This window comes from Haliotis asinina, chromosome 5 (genome assembly GCF_037392515.1).
Source record: "Haliotis asinina isolate JCU_RB_2024 chromosome 5, JCU_Hal_asi_v2, whole genome shotgun sequence".
NCBI classification, from domain to species: Eukaryota; Metazoa; Mollusca; class Gastropoda; order Lepetellida; family Haliotidae; genus Haliotis; species Haliotis asinina.
Genome location: NC_090284.1, coordinates 764,794 through 778,493, shown reverse-complemented (window position 1 = coordinate 778,493; position 13,700 = coordinate 764,794). Strand labels below are relative to the sequence as shown.

The 13,700-nt window shown below is 40.7% G+C and overlaps 1 protein-coding gene across 2 annotated transcripts in view; it reads right to left on the bottom strand.

Moving 5' to 3' along the window:
* LOC137284627 (speract receptor-like) overlaps nt 1-13,109 on the bottom strand; it is a 147,131-nt gene extending 134,022 nt beyond the window's left edge. For both annotated transcript variants that reach the window (XM_067816518.1, XM_067816519.1), the window contains exon 1: nt 12,678-13,109. In XM_067816518.1, coding sequence (XP_067672619.1) covers nt 12,678-13,109 — 432 coding nt within the window. The remainder of the gene's footprint in view (nt 1-12,677) is intronic.
* Between the last annotated feature and the right edge of the window lie 591 nt (nt 13,110-13,700).

Sequence of the window (13,700 nt, the reverse complement as noted above, 5' to 3'; positions counted from 1 at the left end):
CTGACTGCTCCCGGGGGACACGTGGTGGCCTGATTAGCTGCTACTTGTATGAATACTACACGACTTCATTAAACATCTATGATGAAATAACTATATTGATCGACGGAACATTCTATGTACAGTGCATGTAGCTGTAACATTCTGGCAAGCCTGTAGCCTGGTACACAACCTGAATGGTTGGGTGGGTAAAGTTGGGACCCTGGGTGGGGACAGAGGTCTGAGCGCCGCTAGTCATGCAGGTGTGTAGGTCTAGTTTCTCTTCATGACCTACGCCACACACACGCGACACAGATTCTCACAAAAAATGCACACTGGTTTGTTATAGTCGGTGGAGACCTAGTCAGTGGAGACCTAGTCGGTGCCTAGTCGGTGGAGACCTAGTCAGTGGAGACCTAGTCGGTGGAGACCTAGTCGGTGGAGACCTATTTACTGTCCCAAGGAATGATCACACACGGCAAATTAATTCATTTACCGGGTTGTGTGCAGTGATTGAGTGAGGGTGTAGCTTGAAACACTGTGCACTTAAGTTACTCCCAAAGAAATAACAAAACTGGAGAGCTCAGTTTCCGATACAACGCATCATGGCCAGCGTTGTAAGGCAACTCCAGATCCTGAGCAGGTGACAACAACCTTTTATATATACCACTTTATACATACACACCAACCTGAAATATGGATATTCCACAGTAGATGATGGAAGACTGATACTGAGGGTATTCTACAAAAATACCTGATGGAAGACTGATACTGACGGTATTCTAAAGCCACACCTCATGGAAGACTGATACTGACGGTATTCTAAAGCCACACCTCATGGAAGACTGACACTAAGGGTATTCTACAGCCACACCTGACGTATGACTGATATTGAGGGTATTCTACAGCCACACCTGACGTATGACTGATATTGAGGGTATTCTACAGCAGAACCTGATTTGTTCTGATATGATCTCTGGAAGGTTTACTGACGCATCCATGTCAGACTGTGATCTGTTCAGATACACTATTCATAAATCATGGCAAGCATTAAACTGGTTCTAGCTGATTGATTTTCTCTTAACTCAGCACAGGAATTTATTCCCCGATATATCACCAAAGGGGTAATTTGACCTGAAATTTCACAAAACTAAAATACATCGTTGTTAGATCTTCTGTAATTCAATGCAAATATGAATGAATAGTATTTCTGAATATCTGTCTGATTGTGTATGTTTAAGGAAAAACACTTTATTAGAAGCTTTGCCACGTGTCTCAATCATATGTGAAAAATAAAAGTCTTCGTCAGAAATCCTCACCCAGATATTACAAACAATTTAGCTCGACCTATTGATCAAATACTGCAAATCGTCACAGCTATGTCAGTGATGTTTCACTCAGAGTTTATGAGAGACAATAACTGGGTGCCAGCGATTGTGTCTTCTGGCTTTCATAAACTGTGTCGCTTGCATACACACCGGTCGATATGTGGGATTATATGAATTATCCACTACAGTGTCTTTCAATCCTCTTTTTATTTTTTTGTTTTTCCTATTGCTCGGATTATTACGCTAATGAGCGCAAGGAGCACTTTGTTGGCTTATATATGCGGTTCCCACGCATGTCAGTTTTACCGATTAAAAATAATAACGATAGCAAATGATGGTGCATGTGCAGTCTAATTTACAGCTCCCTACTTTTGTCCTTGTTACACACGGCCCCGACAGGGAATGGGACATCTCCCATTAAGCGCTGCCTGTTCCAATCCACAGCACCTTGTTCGAAGGATGCGTATACGTACACTCCCTAACGCTGCAGCTCCGCGACTGTCCACAGATTGTCAGCAGATTGGTTTCTCACCAAACCCCTGACACCAGTTTGTGCCGGACAATTTCACATGGATAGGAAATTCAAGGATATAAACAATTTTATTGTAGCCACAGATGTAGGTTTGCTGAATACGTCTGCAGCTGTGTATGGCCACGCAAGCTTGGCTAACAAAATGAAAGAACTACGCCACCATGTCGCTTGATTATTGTCTGTGCCAGTCACGTTAAATTCATTACAATAACTATATATTTACACTGTGATGCACATTTACACGTTTTGGCAGCAGTTTTCCGAAAACATTCCTTTGAAGTACCGAGCCGTTGCTGTATGCTTGGTTGACATTTATTTGTGTCTATCAGTACCGAACTATCATCAATAGCATCAATATCACTGACACCGATTGTGGACTACGTCCTCGGCTCTTTTCGAAAAACTATAGACTGACTTTTTTTCATCATGCATCATTAGATTAGAAAAACATTGTAATAGGTTGAAATAAAGGCATTTATACTAACTTCATGTGTTGCGTTATTTTTATCAAAATGTATAATACATCTGCGTTGTTTTGGGTCAACAGACGTTCATTGTGTTCACAATGAGTATTTGTCAGCAAGTAGTATGTTATGTGTTTAATGCTCTGATTGTTTGGGATCATTCCATTACAGGGTCATAGGGCAAGCAAGTTATTCTTTCTTTCTGTTGTCCACAGCAAAACCAGATACTGAACACTCTACTTACAATGTATCAATAATCCTGTACTATCGACGGGTGGATTGCCTGTTACAACACTCCCCTGTCAACCACAGGGATGTCCAGTGATATCAACAGATATCTACCGGCCGGGGAATAAACGAGTTCACCTCATGCCCGCAGCCTTTTATTCTTATTATCGTAGAGGGTAAATCCCAGATCGCAACAGTATATGACTGCAACAAGGGCACAATGAATTTCTGTCCTGAACAACTTTGACGTCTGACCAGTGGCATTCCGTCGTAACTGATAAATATAGAGGACTGGAAGAAGGTCGAGGGTTCGTGCATATATGAGCCTTCGTTGCGATGGTACCAGTACCCGCAGTTTCCTCTTTCATTGACTCACCAAGACCAACAGGAAGCGGGAGGGCCGGTTTGACTTATTGCGTTCTGTTCTGAACCCCACATTCTCTTCATTTGTATTCTGTCCTATGTTTAGATGTCATTCTGGGATTTGTCTCTAACGTGCATCCTTTAATACACACAGGTTTGTCCTTATACAAGCTAGTCAATAACCCCTCCCCAAGTACACTGACTGATCCTCTTTCCTCTATCTTTCCACTTTGTAGCTCAGGAGTGCAGCATTTGTTGAGCCCAAAGGACACGTCAATGTCGTTGGAAAACAACACGACAAGGAGATTTTAAACGTGGCATCTCTCATGGCAATACGTTAAATATCAGCCATATATATTAGGTGAAAAGATATGCATGGGATCTGTGCTGAGGAGGCCCTGTGTGAGAACCGTCTTCTTTGCATTGGGCTGAAGACAAAAGCAAAAGGTTAGGCTAAATCGTTCAGAAATGTTCCTCTTCTAACAGCAATGGGACCTGAAGTCAGTACCTTGAATACAAGTGGTAGTCACTCGGAGAGGCCAACACTTTCCAATGACCTCAACACTGTTCCATGTGGAACAATCATCAGCTTTCCTTTCGTCTACGTAAACACTTAAAGGTAACGGTACTAAGTCTGAAGGTGTAACGTTTAACCAACAACTGACCTTGCAATCCCTACATCCCTTTCTGTTCTATATAAGCAGTGTCATCAGAAGAGCAGTATGGTTATACAGCTCTGTAAAACATCCAGTAGATATGTGTATACTGACACGTTACAGGGCCAAAGTTTTTAGGATCTGTCAACTCACTTATCTATTCGAGAGGTATTACTCAACCAAACCAGACCATCCGTTGTGTCCATGACAGAAATGAAACAGAAGTGATAGTGTGTGTTTTGACACAAACGGAAAGTTTCCATTGCAGGTTTCGAATAACATCACTCTCTTGTTATGTGTTAGGTTTGGAGTTTCTAATTACAGTTTGAAGTATGACGTCATGAAACACTGGTGACACTGTTCTATCATGTACACGGTTCCTCGGGGTTCCAGCTGACGAGTGTAGACCACAACAGTTTCAAAATCTTTTCATTTTTCTTTGCTGGGTTCGTTCTCGTGAGAGCCATTGGGTGCACTCGCTTGTAAATTTATTGTTTCATTAATTTATCTTTCTTGCCTCACTATCATTCCTTTCTGTCTAAATCTCTAAGTTTGCCTTGAAGGAATTAAGGATCATTTAGATGTTTTTCCTTTTTCAATTTCTTCCATCCGACTTTTGACGTTTTGTCATTCCCCTCAGGAAAGTAATTTCCTCCGACGTGTCACGACAAAGATATAATGGCACACCGACGTGATATGTAGGAGGATGTAGGTGAAGGTAAGGTGTACTGTTTAAGCTGCGGTGATATCACCCTTGAGGTCTTACAAGGTGCCAGGCGGTTGTATATTGCAAACATAAATCAATTTTGATCTGCATGTCACAGGTCTATTAAATTGTGGTACAAATCAGCTTTGATCTGCACGTTCCAGGTCTATTATATTATGATATACGTGTACATCACCTTTGCTCTAGCAGATCTTTGAGGTGAGTAATTGACACGGACGCATGCCACTTACAGTCAGGGTCTAGACAGAGACCAGAGTGCTACTCCGGTAGCATGGCATGTACCAGTCGCGTTAACCAATCATCTGTGATTTTATGACTGTGACTGTCAGTTAGTGCATCTGTGTTTGTAACACCTGATTCCGGACAGTCAGTTACACGGCAACATGGACGTCATTCAGGTTGCATCTAAACATGATTCCACCTCATGATTAACTACTTGCGAAATTTAAGCATTATCTAATTCCGTTCATACGAGTGGAACGCGTGATAGGTATTAAACAGAAGTAGCATAACAGTATCTGAGACAAGCTGGACATTCATTTTTATGGACTCATGGTATATGTGATCTTTGTGACATGGGATTACATGCCGTGACTGCTCTACAATATAATGTAGACGATGTCGTTATCGGGGTGTGGAGCCCAGTGGCATGACACGCCTCGGTGTTGCAGACGAAATGTTGCAGACATTCATATGATAAGAATTATCTCCACTACTGTAACAGTGCAGTACACGACAATTTTGAAACTATCTGCACGCATGTGCAATCTGTTGGACGTCCCAACTTATCAGTGTTCCATCGACATCCGTAGTCAGTCGGCAGCGTTATGTGCATATACGTACAGGTCATTAGTCTGCAGACAAATAGGGTTAGGGTTAGGGTTAACCCTACCATCTACATGCATCATACAGTTATATCAGCGTTAGGGTTAGTGTTAACCCTACCATCTACATGCATCATACAGTTATATCAGGGTTAGGGTTAGGGTTAACCCTACCATCTACATGCATCATACAGTTATATCAGCGTTAGGATTAGGGTTAACCCTACCATCTACATGCATCATACAGTTATATCAGCGTTAGGATTAGGGTTAACCCTACCATCTACATGCATCATACAGTTATATCAGCGTTAGGGTTAGGGTCAACCCTACCATCTACATGCATCATACAGTTATATCAGCGTTAGGGTTAGGGTTAACCCTCTACATGCATCATACAGTTATATCAGCGTTAGGGTTAGGGTTAACCCGCCATCTACATGCATCATACAGTTATATCAGGGTTAGGGTTAGGGTTAACCCTACCATCTACATGCATCATACAGTTATATCAGCGTTAATAACACTGCATAGAAATCAACCAATCACAGTACTGGCACGTCATAGGAGTGGAATAATCACAGTACTGGCCCGCAGCAGGAGTGGGCTTATCACAGTACTCGCACGCAGTAGGAATGAACTTATCACAGTACTCGCGCGCAATAGGAGTGAACTTATCACACAGGTGGCACGTTTTATGGCATCGTTCGATGACGTACCAACGTCCTGTTTCACTGGGCAATCTGTGGTTTGAAGTTCTAAATTTAGTTAACCAGTGTCTATGGTAATCAGGTAGTTGTGACAAATAAGGTTCTAAAAATAAAGAATCCTTATTCATTACATAGTAATAACCCTTCGATGAGTCGAAGCGCCACCGTAACTGCTTAAACTGGTCAATTAGAGTCAACTGTACATTATTTTTAGCCCAAACAATGCTAGGTACAGACTGGCTGAACCAAATATATTACAATCCCGTATCGTGGATGACACGCGTGACACTTGACAACAACGGAAATTTATAATCAGCACTTGAAGACTATAGATTGTACATGACATGATAAAAGATAGTATTTAATTTGTCATTAAAATTAACATTTTGGCCGAGTTTGATATTATTCTGACTTTAACGGATGTACTGACGGGGTATCTACCTAATTCAACGTATATCATAAAATCTGGAGTTGACTGTTTCACTTTCAAAATATATTTACAAAATTTAAGATGGACATGTTCGATGTTGGCAACATTTTCAAACCCCAACACTTAGGTGCCAAAGTGCAGGATTGGTTTAACAAGATTATCAAACAGTTTCAATTGGCGAAATCAAGTTGACGAATGCTTTTGAAGATAACAAGCATTGCCTTATTAGCTTGTACAGAAGGGTGTTTGATTGTCCCAACAAACCTACCATTACCTGTGAAAAGTACACCAAGATACGGATATTCAATAATTGCAGATATACAGACACAGATGTCAAAAATGTACCAATTAACGTGAAAGTATTTCTTCTTACAATATACTTTTGAAAATATAACAACCTTTGGGTTTTTTTTATTATCACTATACTGCATCGGTACTTGGACACACATGGATTTTCTCCCAGTAACGTACCGGTCCTGGAAAGAATGAACGAACTTATCCCCGTAATGTAGAAGTAGTTGGATACCGCTGTAATGCAATAGAACTGCCACGCCATGAGAGTGAATCTATCACAATAATTCCACTATGGAACTATAATGTTTCGAAACTGAATGTATTATAATGGTATATGCGATGACATTGTTTGTAACCAGATTAACATAGTATCGTAACTGCGATTTGTTGTCAGGAATGTAATACTGGGTAATGTATGCTACTATTTTGGGGGAGAACCTTGTCGGGGTATTTCACTCTCATGCTAAACCTAACGATTGTGAAAAGAACAATGTTTTCACCCGGATTTCCCTCCTCGGCCTGCTTCGGAGTCTTCACCAGTTTTGCTGCTAGTTGAAAACACGTGATTTTATTGCTGCAGCCATAGTTTCTGTTTTAAATACTGTCCACTGCCACGTCACAAGGTAGGAAGGAGTGACTATATCACTTCTGTGCTTTAGTACGGGGGCACTACAATGTCTCTTCCGGAATATCGCTGTTTTGAGTTTATCAACTGTGTTAACTGTTCATTGTGGCGCATCAACTGTGTCGTCAAACGTTCTTATATCAACTGACACCATCTGTCCGTCACCTGAACGATACCACATTCCATTTCCAATCTGCCATCGGTCGAAAGATCGCTTTCAGTTGGCTGCATTACAGTGCGTAATTGAAATCTGGGCTGGGCTGGATGTGAACACAACGATCAAAAACTTTTCTTTACTGCAAGTCGTAAATCACCCATTCATAGAGTGGTGCATGCGTCAGCGTCAGCACTGGACGTGTAGCATGCACTAGCGTCACTTTACTACTGGAGGCGCTTCAGCATGCATCACAGTCGGAACATACATGTCTTTTGTTTTGTTGTATCTTGTGTCTGTACATTGTGTTGTACTGTGTCTTGTTTCTTGTATTGTGTTGTGTCTTATTTCCGTGTCTTGCATTATGTTGCATCTTGTGTCCCTGTCTTGTGCTGTGTTGTATCTTGTTTTCGCGTTTTGTGCATGTTCTGTTCTGTTATACCCTGTATTGTGTTGTATCGTGTGATTCATCCTGTGTTGTTTGTATCGTGTGTTATATTTATAATGTTTTGTGTTGTAACTCTGTGAGTTTTATGCAGAATTTTTGTCCCAAAAATAAAAAATGTTGTTTAACAAACTATCAAAAAATATTGACCCAGTTCACTATTTGTTACGAGGGAGGAGTGCAGAGAAAGGGTCAGTCAGCACAGGTCAGCACAGCACGGAGACAGCACAGCAATGAATCAAAAACTTTGTCTGCATTTGTGCACTTTTTTATGTTTAAGATAAAAATTCTGCAAAATACTCACATAGTTGGTATTGTGTTTTAGTTCTGACCAGCGTTTCATTGAGTATTTTCTGTTTATCAGTTTTCGAGTTAGATTGCGATTCATCGGTCCGCTTTTGAGTCAAACGCACTTTACTTGTACAGTGTGACACCCGCAAGGCAAATGTAACAACGTGACAACCATCAGCTAAATATATATACTGTGACCTCCTCCAGAGGTAGTGAAGAGGTTAGCTCGTCTTGCCATTTTCATTCAATAAGATCGGACGTTCAGTACATCTCAGTCAACATGTACACACCTACAGTACATCTCATTCAACAACAGCAGACCCACAGTGCATCTTATTCAACATGAACGGAGCCACAGTACATCTCATTCAACTAGAGACATGTAGTATATCTCAATCAACGCGAACAGACCTACAGTACATCTCATTCAACTAGAGACATGTAGTATATCTCAATCAACGCGAACAGACCTACAGTACATCTCATTCAACTAGAGACATGTAGTATATCTCAATCAACGCGAACAGACCTACAGTACATCTCATTCAACTAGAGTAGATATATAATAAAGCTCAGTCAACACGAACAGACCCACACCACACCTCATTCAACGAGAACAGACCTTCAATACAACTCATTTCATTAGAACAAACATATAGTACATCTCAATCAACATGAACTGGCCTACGGTACATCACATTCAACAATCACGTGTTTGACCATGTTGAGAGTTGTTCTCACAACACTATCACATAGTAACGACTTACTGAGAAGCCCCCTGCATCCAAACACGTTCAGTTCACATAACACAATTCATATAACTGGCCGCTAGATTTCAAAGTCAAAAATCATTTGAGGTTCCTAATTATTCACCTTGACGAAAATATTTACAGACAACATCATTGAGAATTGTAATGAGGCAACATTATCTACAGTTCTCACGAGGCAACGTTATTGACAGTTCTCATGAGACAACATTATCTACAGTTCTCACAAGGCAACGTTATTGACAGTTCTCATGAGACAATATTATCTACAGTTCTCATGAGACAACATCATCTACAGTTCTCATGAGACAACATCATCTACAGTTCTCATGAGGCAACATCATCTACAGTTCTCATGAGACAACATCATCAACAGTGCTCTTGAGACAACATTATCTACAGTTCTCATGAGGCAACATCATCAACAGTGCTCATGAGACAACATTATCTACAGTTCTTATGAGACAACATCATCTACAGTTCTCATGAGGCAACATTATCTACAGTTCTCATGAGGCAACATCATCTACAGTTCTCATGAGACAACATCATCTACAGTTCTCACGAGGCAACGTTATTGACAGTTCTCATGAGACAATATTATCTACAGTTCTCATGAGGCAACGTTATTGACAGTTCTCATGAGACAACATTATCTACAGTTCTCATGAGGCAACATCATCAACAGTGCTCATGAGACAACATCATCTACAGTTCTCATGAGACAACATCATCTACAGTTCTCATGAGACATCATCTACAGTTCTCATGAGGCAACATCATCTAAAGTTCTCATGAGGCAACATCATCTACAGTTCTCATGAGACAACAGTATCTATAGTTCTCATGAGGCAACATCATCTACAGTTCTCATGAGACAACATCATCAACAGTGCTCTTGAGACAACATTATTTACAGTTCTGATGAGGCAACATTATCTACAGTTCTCATGAGGCAACATTATCTACAGTTCTCATGAGACAACATCATCTACAGTTCTGATGAGGCAACATCATCTACAGTTCTCATGAGACAACATCATCTACAGTTCTCATGAGACAACATCATCTACAGTTCTCATGAGGCAACATCATCTACAGTTCTCATGAGGCAACATCATCTACATTTCTCATGAGGCAACATCATCTACAGTTCTCATGAGGCAACTTCATCTACACTTCTCATGAAGTAAGATTGTTTGCGTTTGTTAATACCATTTACAGTTGCTATGAGCTAACAATATTTACAGTTGTAATGATTCTGTAATATTCACAGGTGTTATAAGCCAAAAATATATACGGTTGTAATGAATCAACAATATTTACTGTTCTAACTATTTGCTAAAGATTGGATGCATTGACTCACCTCTGTGTAGCTGTTGTAAACAGGCGCCTGACACTGTTATACATTGTGTTGTGATTTTACACATTCAAGCAAAGTGTAGCTAGATGGCTAAATGGCTATAAAAGCTGAATGATACATTAATTTACCCCTAGGAAGTAATATTTTTGGACTCAAGGGAAAGAATAATAACCCATTTTGTCACTAATATGGTGAAATAAAATCAGTGCCTATCAACCACTGTTTCTAGAGCCATTTGCCTATCAACAATTGTTTCTAGTGCCTTTAGCCTGTCAACCATTATTTCTAGTGGCATTTGCATATCAACCATTGTTTCTAATGACTCTGCCTATCAACCATTGTTTCTAATGCCTTTTGCCTATCAACCATTGTTTCTAGTGCCATTTGCCAATCAACCCTTGTTTCTAATGCCTTTTGCCTATCAACCAGTGATATTTCGTCGTATGCTACGTCTTTGAACATGTGAACGTGACGTGAATGAAGCAGGCCACCACATATGCTTGCCGTATTTTACTGCACAAATGTACATTTAAAAAAGTGACAGTAAAGACATTATTATGCTCGAGCAAGTATGTAAGATGACTTCTCCGAAACTCGCGCAAATGTTCAACTCGTTTCGTATAAGGTGTATGACTCTCTTGCTGGTGTAATAATCTCCATAAATACCAGCTTTTAATGGTGAAATAAAATATCTACATTATGAACAGAAAAGGGGAAAATATATGTATTCAAAAAGAAATGTTAAGATATCATCAGATTTGAAAAAGTATTGATTTTACAAATAATGATCCGCCCAAATTCTGTGCATTTTGGTCCACACATTATTTTTAGACTTACTATGGACTAAATATTTAAATATTGTAAGTATTGTAAATTTCAGACAATACATATGTGATATAAAATGATTTATGCCTTGCATGTCAAAAGACACAGTCAAACCTGCAACAGCTTCAATTCATATACACTATGTTCAATATTTTGTACGCATTCTTATATGTGTACATGTAAACATCAATAGGGAAATGGAAACGTAAATACAAACAAAGATAAACAAATATTTGCAGTTGTAATGAGTCAACCATATTTACAGTTCTAATGAGCCAAAAGTATATTCACAGTTCTAATGAGTCAGCTGGCTTTACACTCCTAATGAGTCGACTAAGTTTACACTTCTAATGAGTCGTGTCATCCACGGACGTCACAGTACTGATATGGTTTGTCACAGACGATAATCACATACCAGCTCCGAGGTGCAGTTAGTCGCTGTGAAGAACCCTTATTGTGGCTGGGTTTAGAGACGCGACAGCTGGTGTGGCCTAAGTGACCATATAAACACACAAGGATCAGGATCGATGGTAACACCGACAATATCAGATTTGTGTGTTGTGCAGCACAATAGTATATTGGAATCTTATCATCACATGACGATCAGTTCAATATCAACATCTTGCAGCAGGGGACGGCGTGAGATATATATTCACGGGGTCCATGACTGCTCTCTTCAACCACATGTCAACTAGTTTAATATTCAACTTGAATTAAGTGGGAGTTTTATATAGACGTACAAGTGGTAAATATGGCACCGTGAAATGTCAGGCATGTCTCCGTCGCTGTAGTCGATAGGAGGCTGGTGGTCACAATTTGTCATACACAACTATTAGTGGCTGTGATAGTATAGCGCATTACGCTTAATTCGACTGAACTTTCTCTCCAGTCAGGCTCTCCATATTATCCTCAGCTGTTGGCATTTAGAAGTTTAACTAGAATAATGGCGGGGCTCTGTTCAACTGGATCACTGACAGTTACTGGAAATAAAGTTAGAGCTCGTGTACAAAGAGAGTAAGTTAGTAAGAGTCAGCCTTGTTTGCAGACAGTGCAACTGATTTGATGAAATGCAATGTGGTCATGCCTTGAAGAAAAGTGAATGGGCAATATAACGCTCTCGTGTTTGAAACATAATTATTCATCCTTGAGCTAGTGCACTGACGTTGCCAGCAGAAGAATGTTTAGGGCAGCAAGTTTTCTTTTGAAATTCAGTTTTACGGACGCTTATTGTTCCCTCGAGGACACTTATATACCCAGACAGCCTTTATGTAAGTGGGTAAAACTGCAAATATGCGTCCTCTGGACTGGAATCTTGCATTCGGAAGCGGCTAGTCTCCTGTATGCTCAGTCTCGCGTCACAATGTCAAACATGACTAGCCACCTACAGGCTCAAATCTCGTGTAACAAAATCAAACATGACTAGGCTCCTGCAGGCTCAAATCTCGTGTAACAAAGTCAAACATGACTAGGCTCCTGCAGGCTCAAATCTCGTGTTATATATCAGACAATAACAAACATAACTAGCGCCTGTATGATAACAGCAATGTGCATAAACTTTCAGAGGATATGAATCCAGGTTAGTCAGTAATGTGTATTAACGTACACATGATGTGAGCACAGCGTAGTCACAGCTATCAGTAAGAAGGGAAAATGAAGTAGTAACTAGTATACTCACGTAAGATATCATGGGTAAATTGAAAGCCGCCGCTATTCTGCCCTCGTGGACACACGTTTCCTGAGGGCCGAGATACACAGAAATATTCTTCTCCCGTAATAAAACAGTTTCCTCGATGCTCTTTCTCTCATTCCCATGTGTTTCGGCAATAACATAATCCAGTGTATAGTTGGGAAGAATTGATGAGTCGTTGTTCACTTCCTCAATGGCATAAGTTAAGGCTCCCGATATGAAGCTGCCAGGCCGCTTGTACAACACGAAAGAATCCTGTGGGGGTTCCGACCCAGTCAGGTAGCCAATCTTTATGATATTTTTGGCGTTCACAGGTAGTATTCCAACGATGAAGTTGACACACAATAGGAACGGGGCCACGTGGTGGAGGCCGAACCTCCAAGCCCTGCAGACCAACCTGGTCCGTTGGTGTACCAGCATTCCTGGGAGTGCAAGGACTGTTGAGAGGGAGTCAGCCAACTGAGCGAGTGTCTACCCAGGCGCTCTCCGCTAGTACGGCCTTCGACGCCGATCGATGGTACAGCCAGTGCTCTGTGCTGACTGCTGGCAATGCACGCTTCCTTCAGTTCAGTCTGGTAGGGAGGGAGAGAGACGCCCTCTCTGTAACTGGTAAGTGGGATACCCATGTTGTGTGCTCTTGTTGACATTTATATAGCATAAGTAATAACTGGTAATAACGGATCTTCCTACCCTTTGACAATAGAAAAGAGAGAGAAGCAGGAAGGGTGTACATCTTCAGGCTTGTGGGATAGATCGTGTGAAATTAACCGTGAGATATTTACTAACAACCAGTTGATGCTCGTCAACTCTTCTCCTTAGTGTACCTTACTCATCATTGTGTTGTACACTCTGGAGTCACGTGCTAGCAATATGTAGTATTTTCTTGATCGGGTCCTGTTTCCCACTAATCAGCATGGGCAAGTACTGCTGAGGTCATTGATGACTGTGAATGCTGAATTAAGTTACCTACGCTTGCTTTCTCGGATCCCTGGTGCCTAATTGTTGAAATGG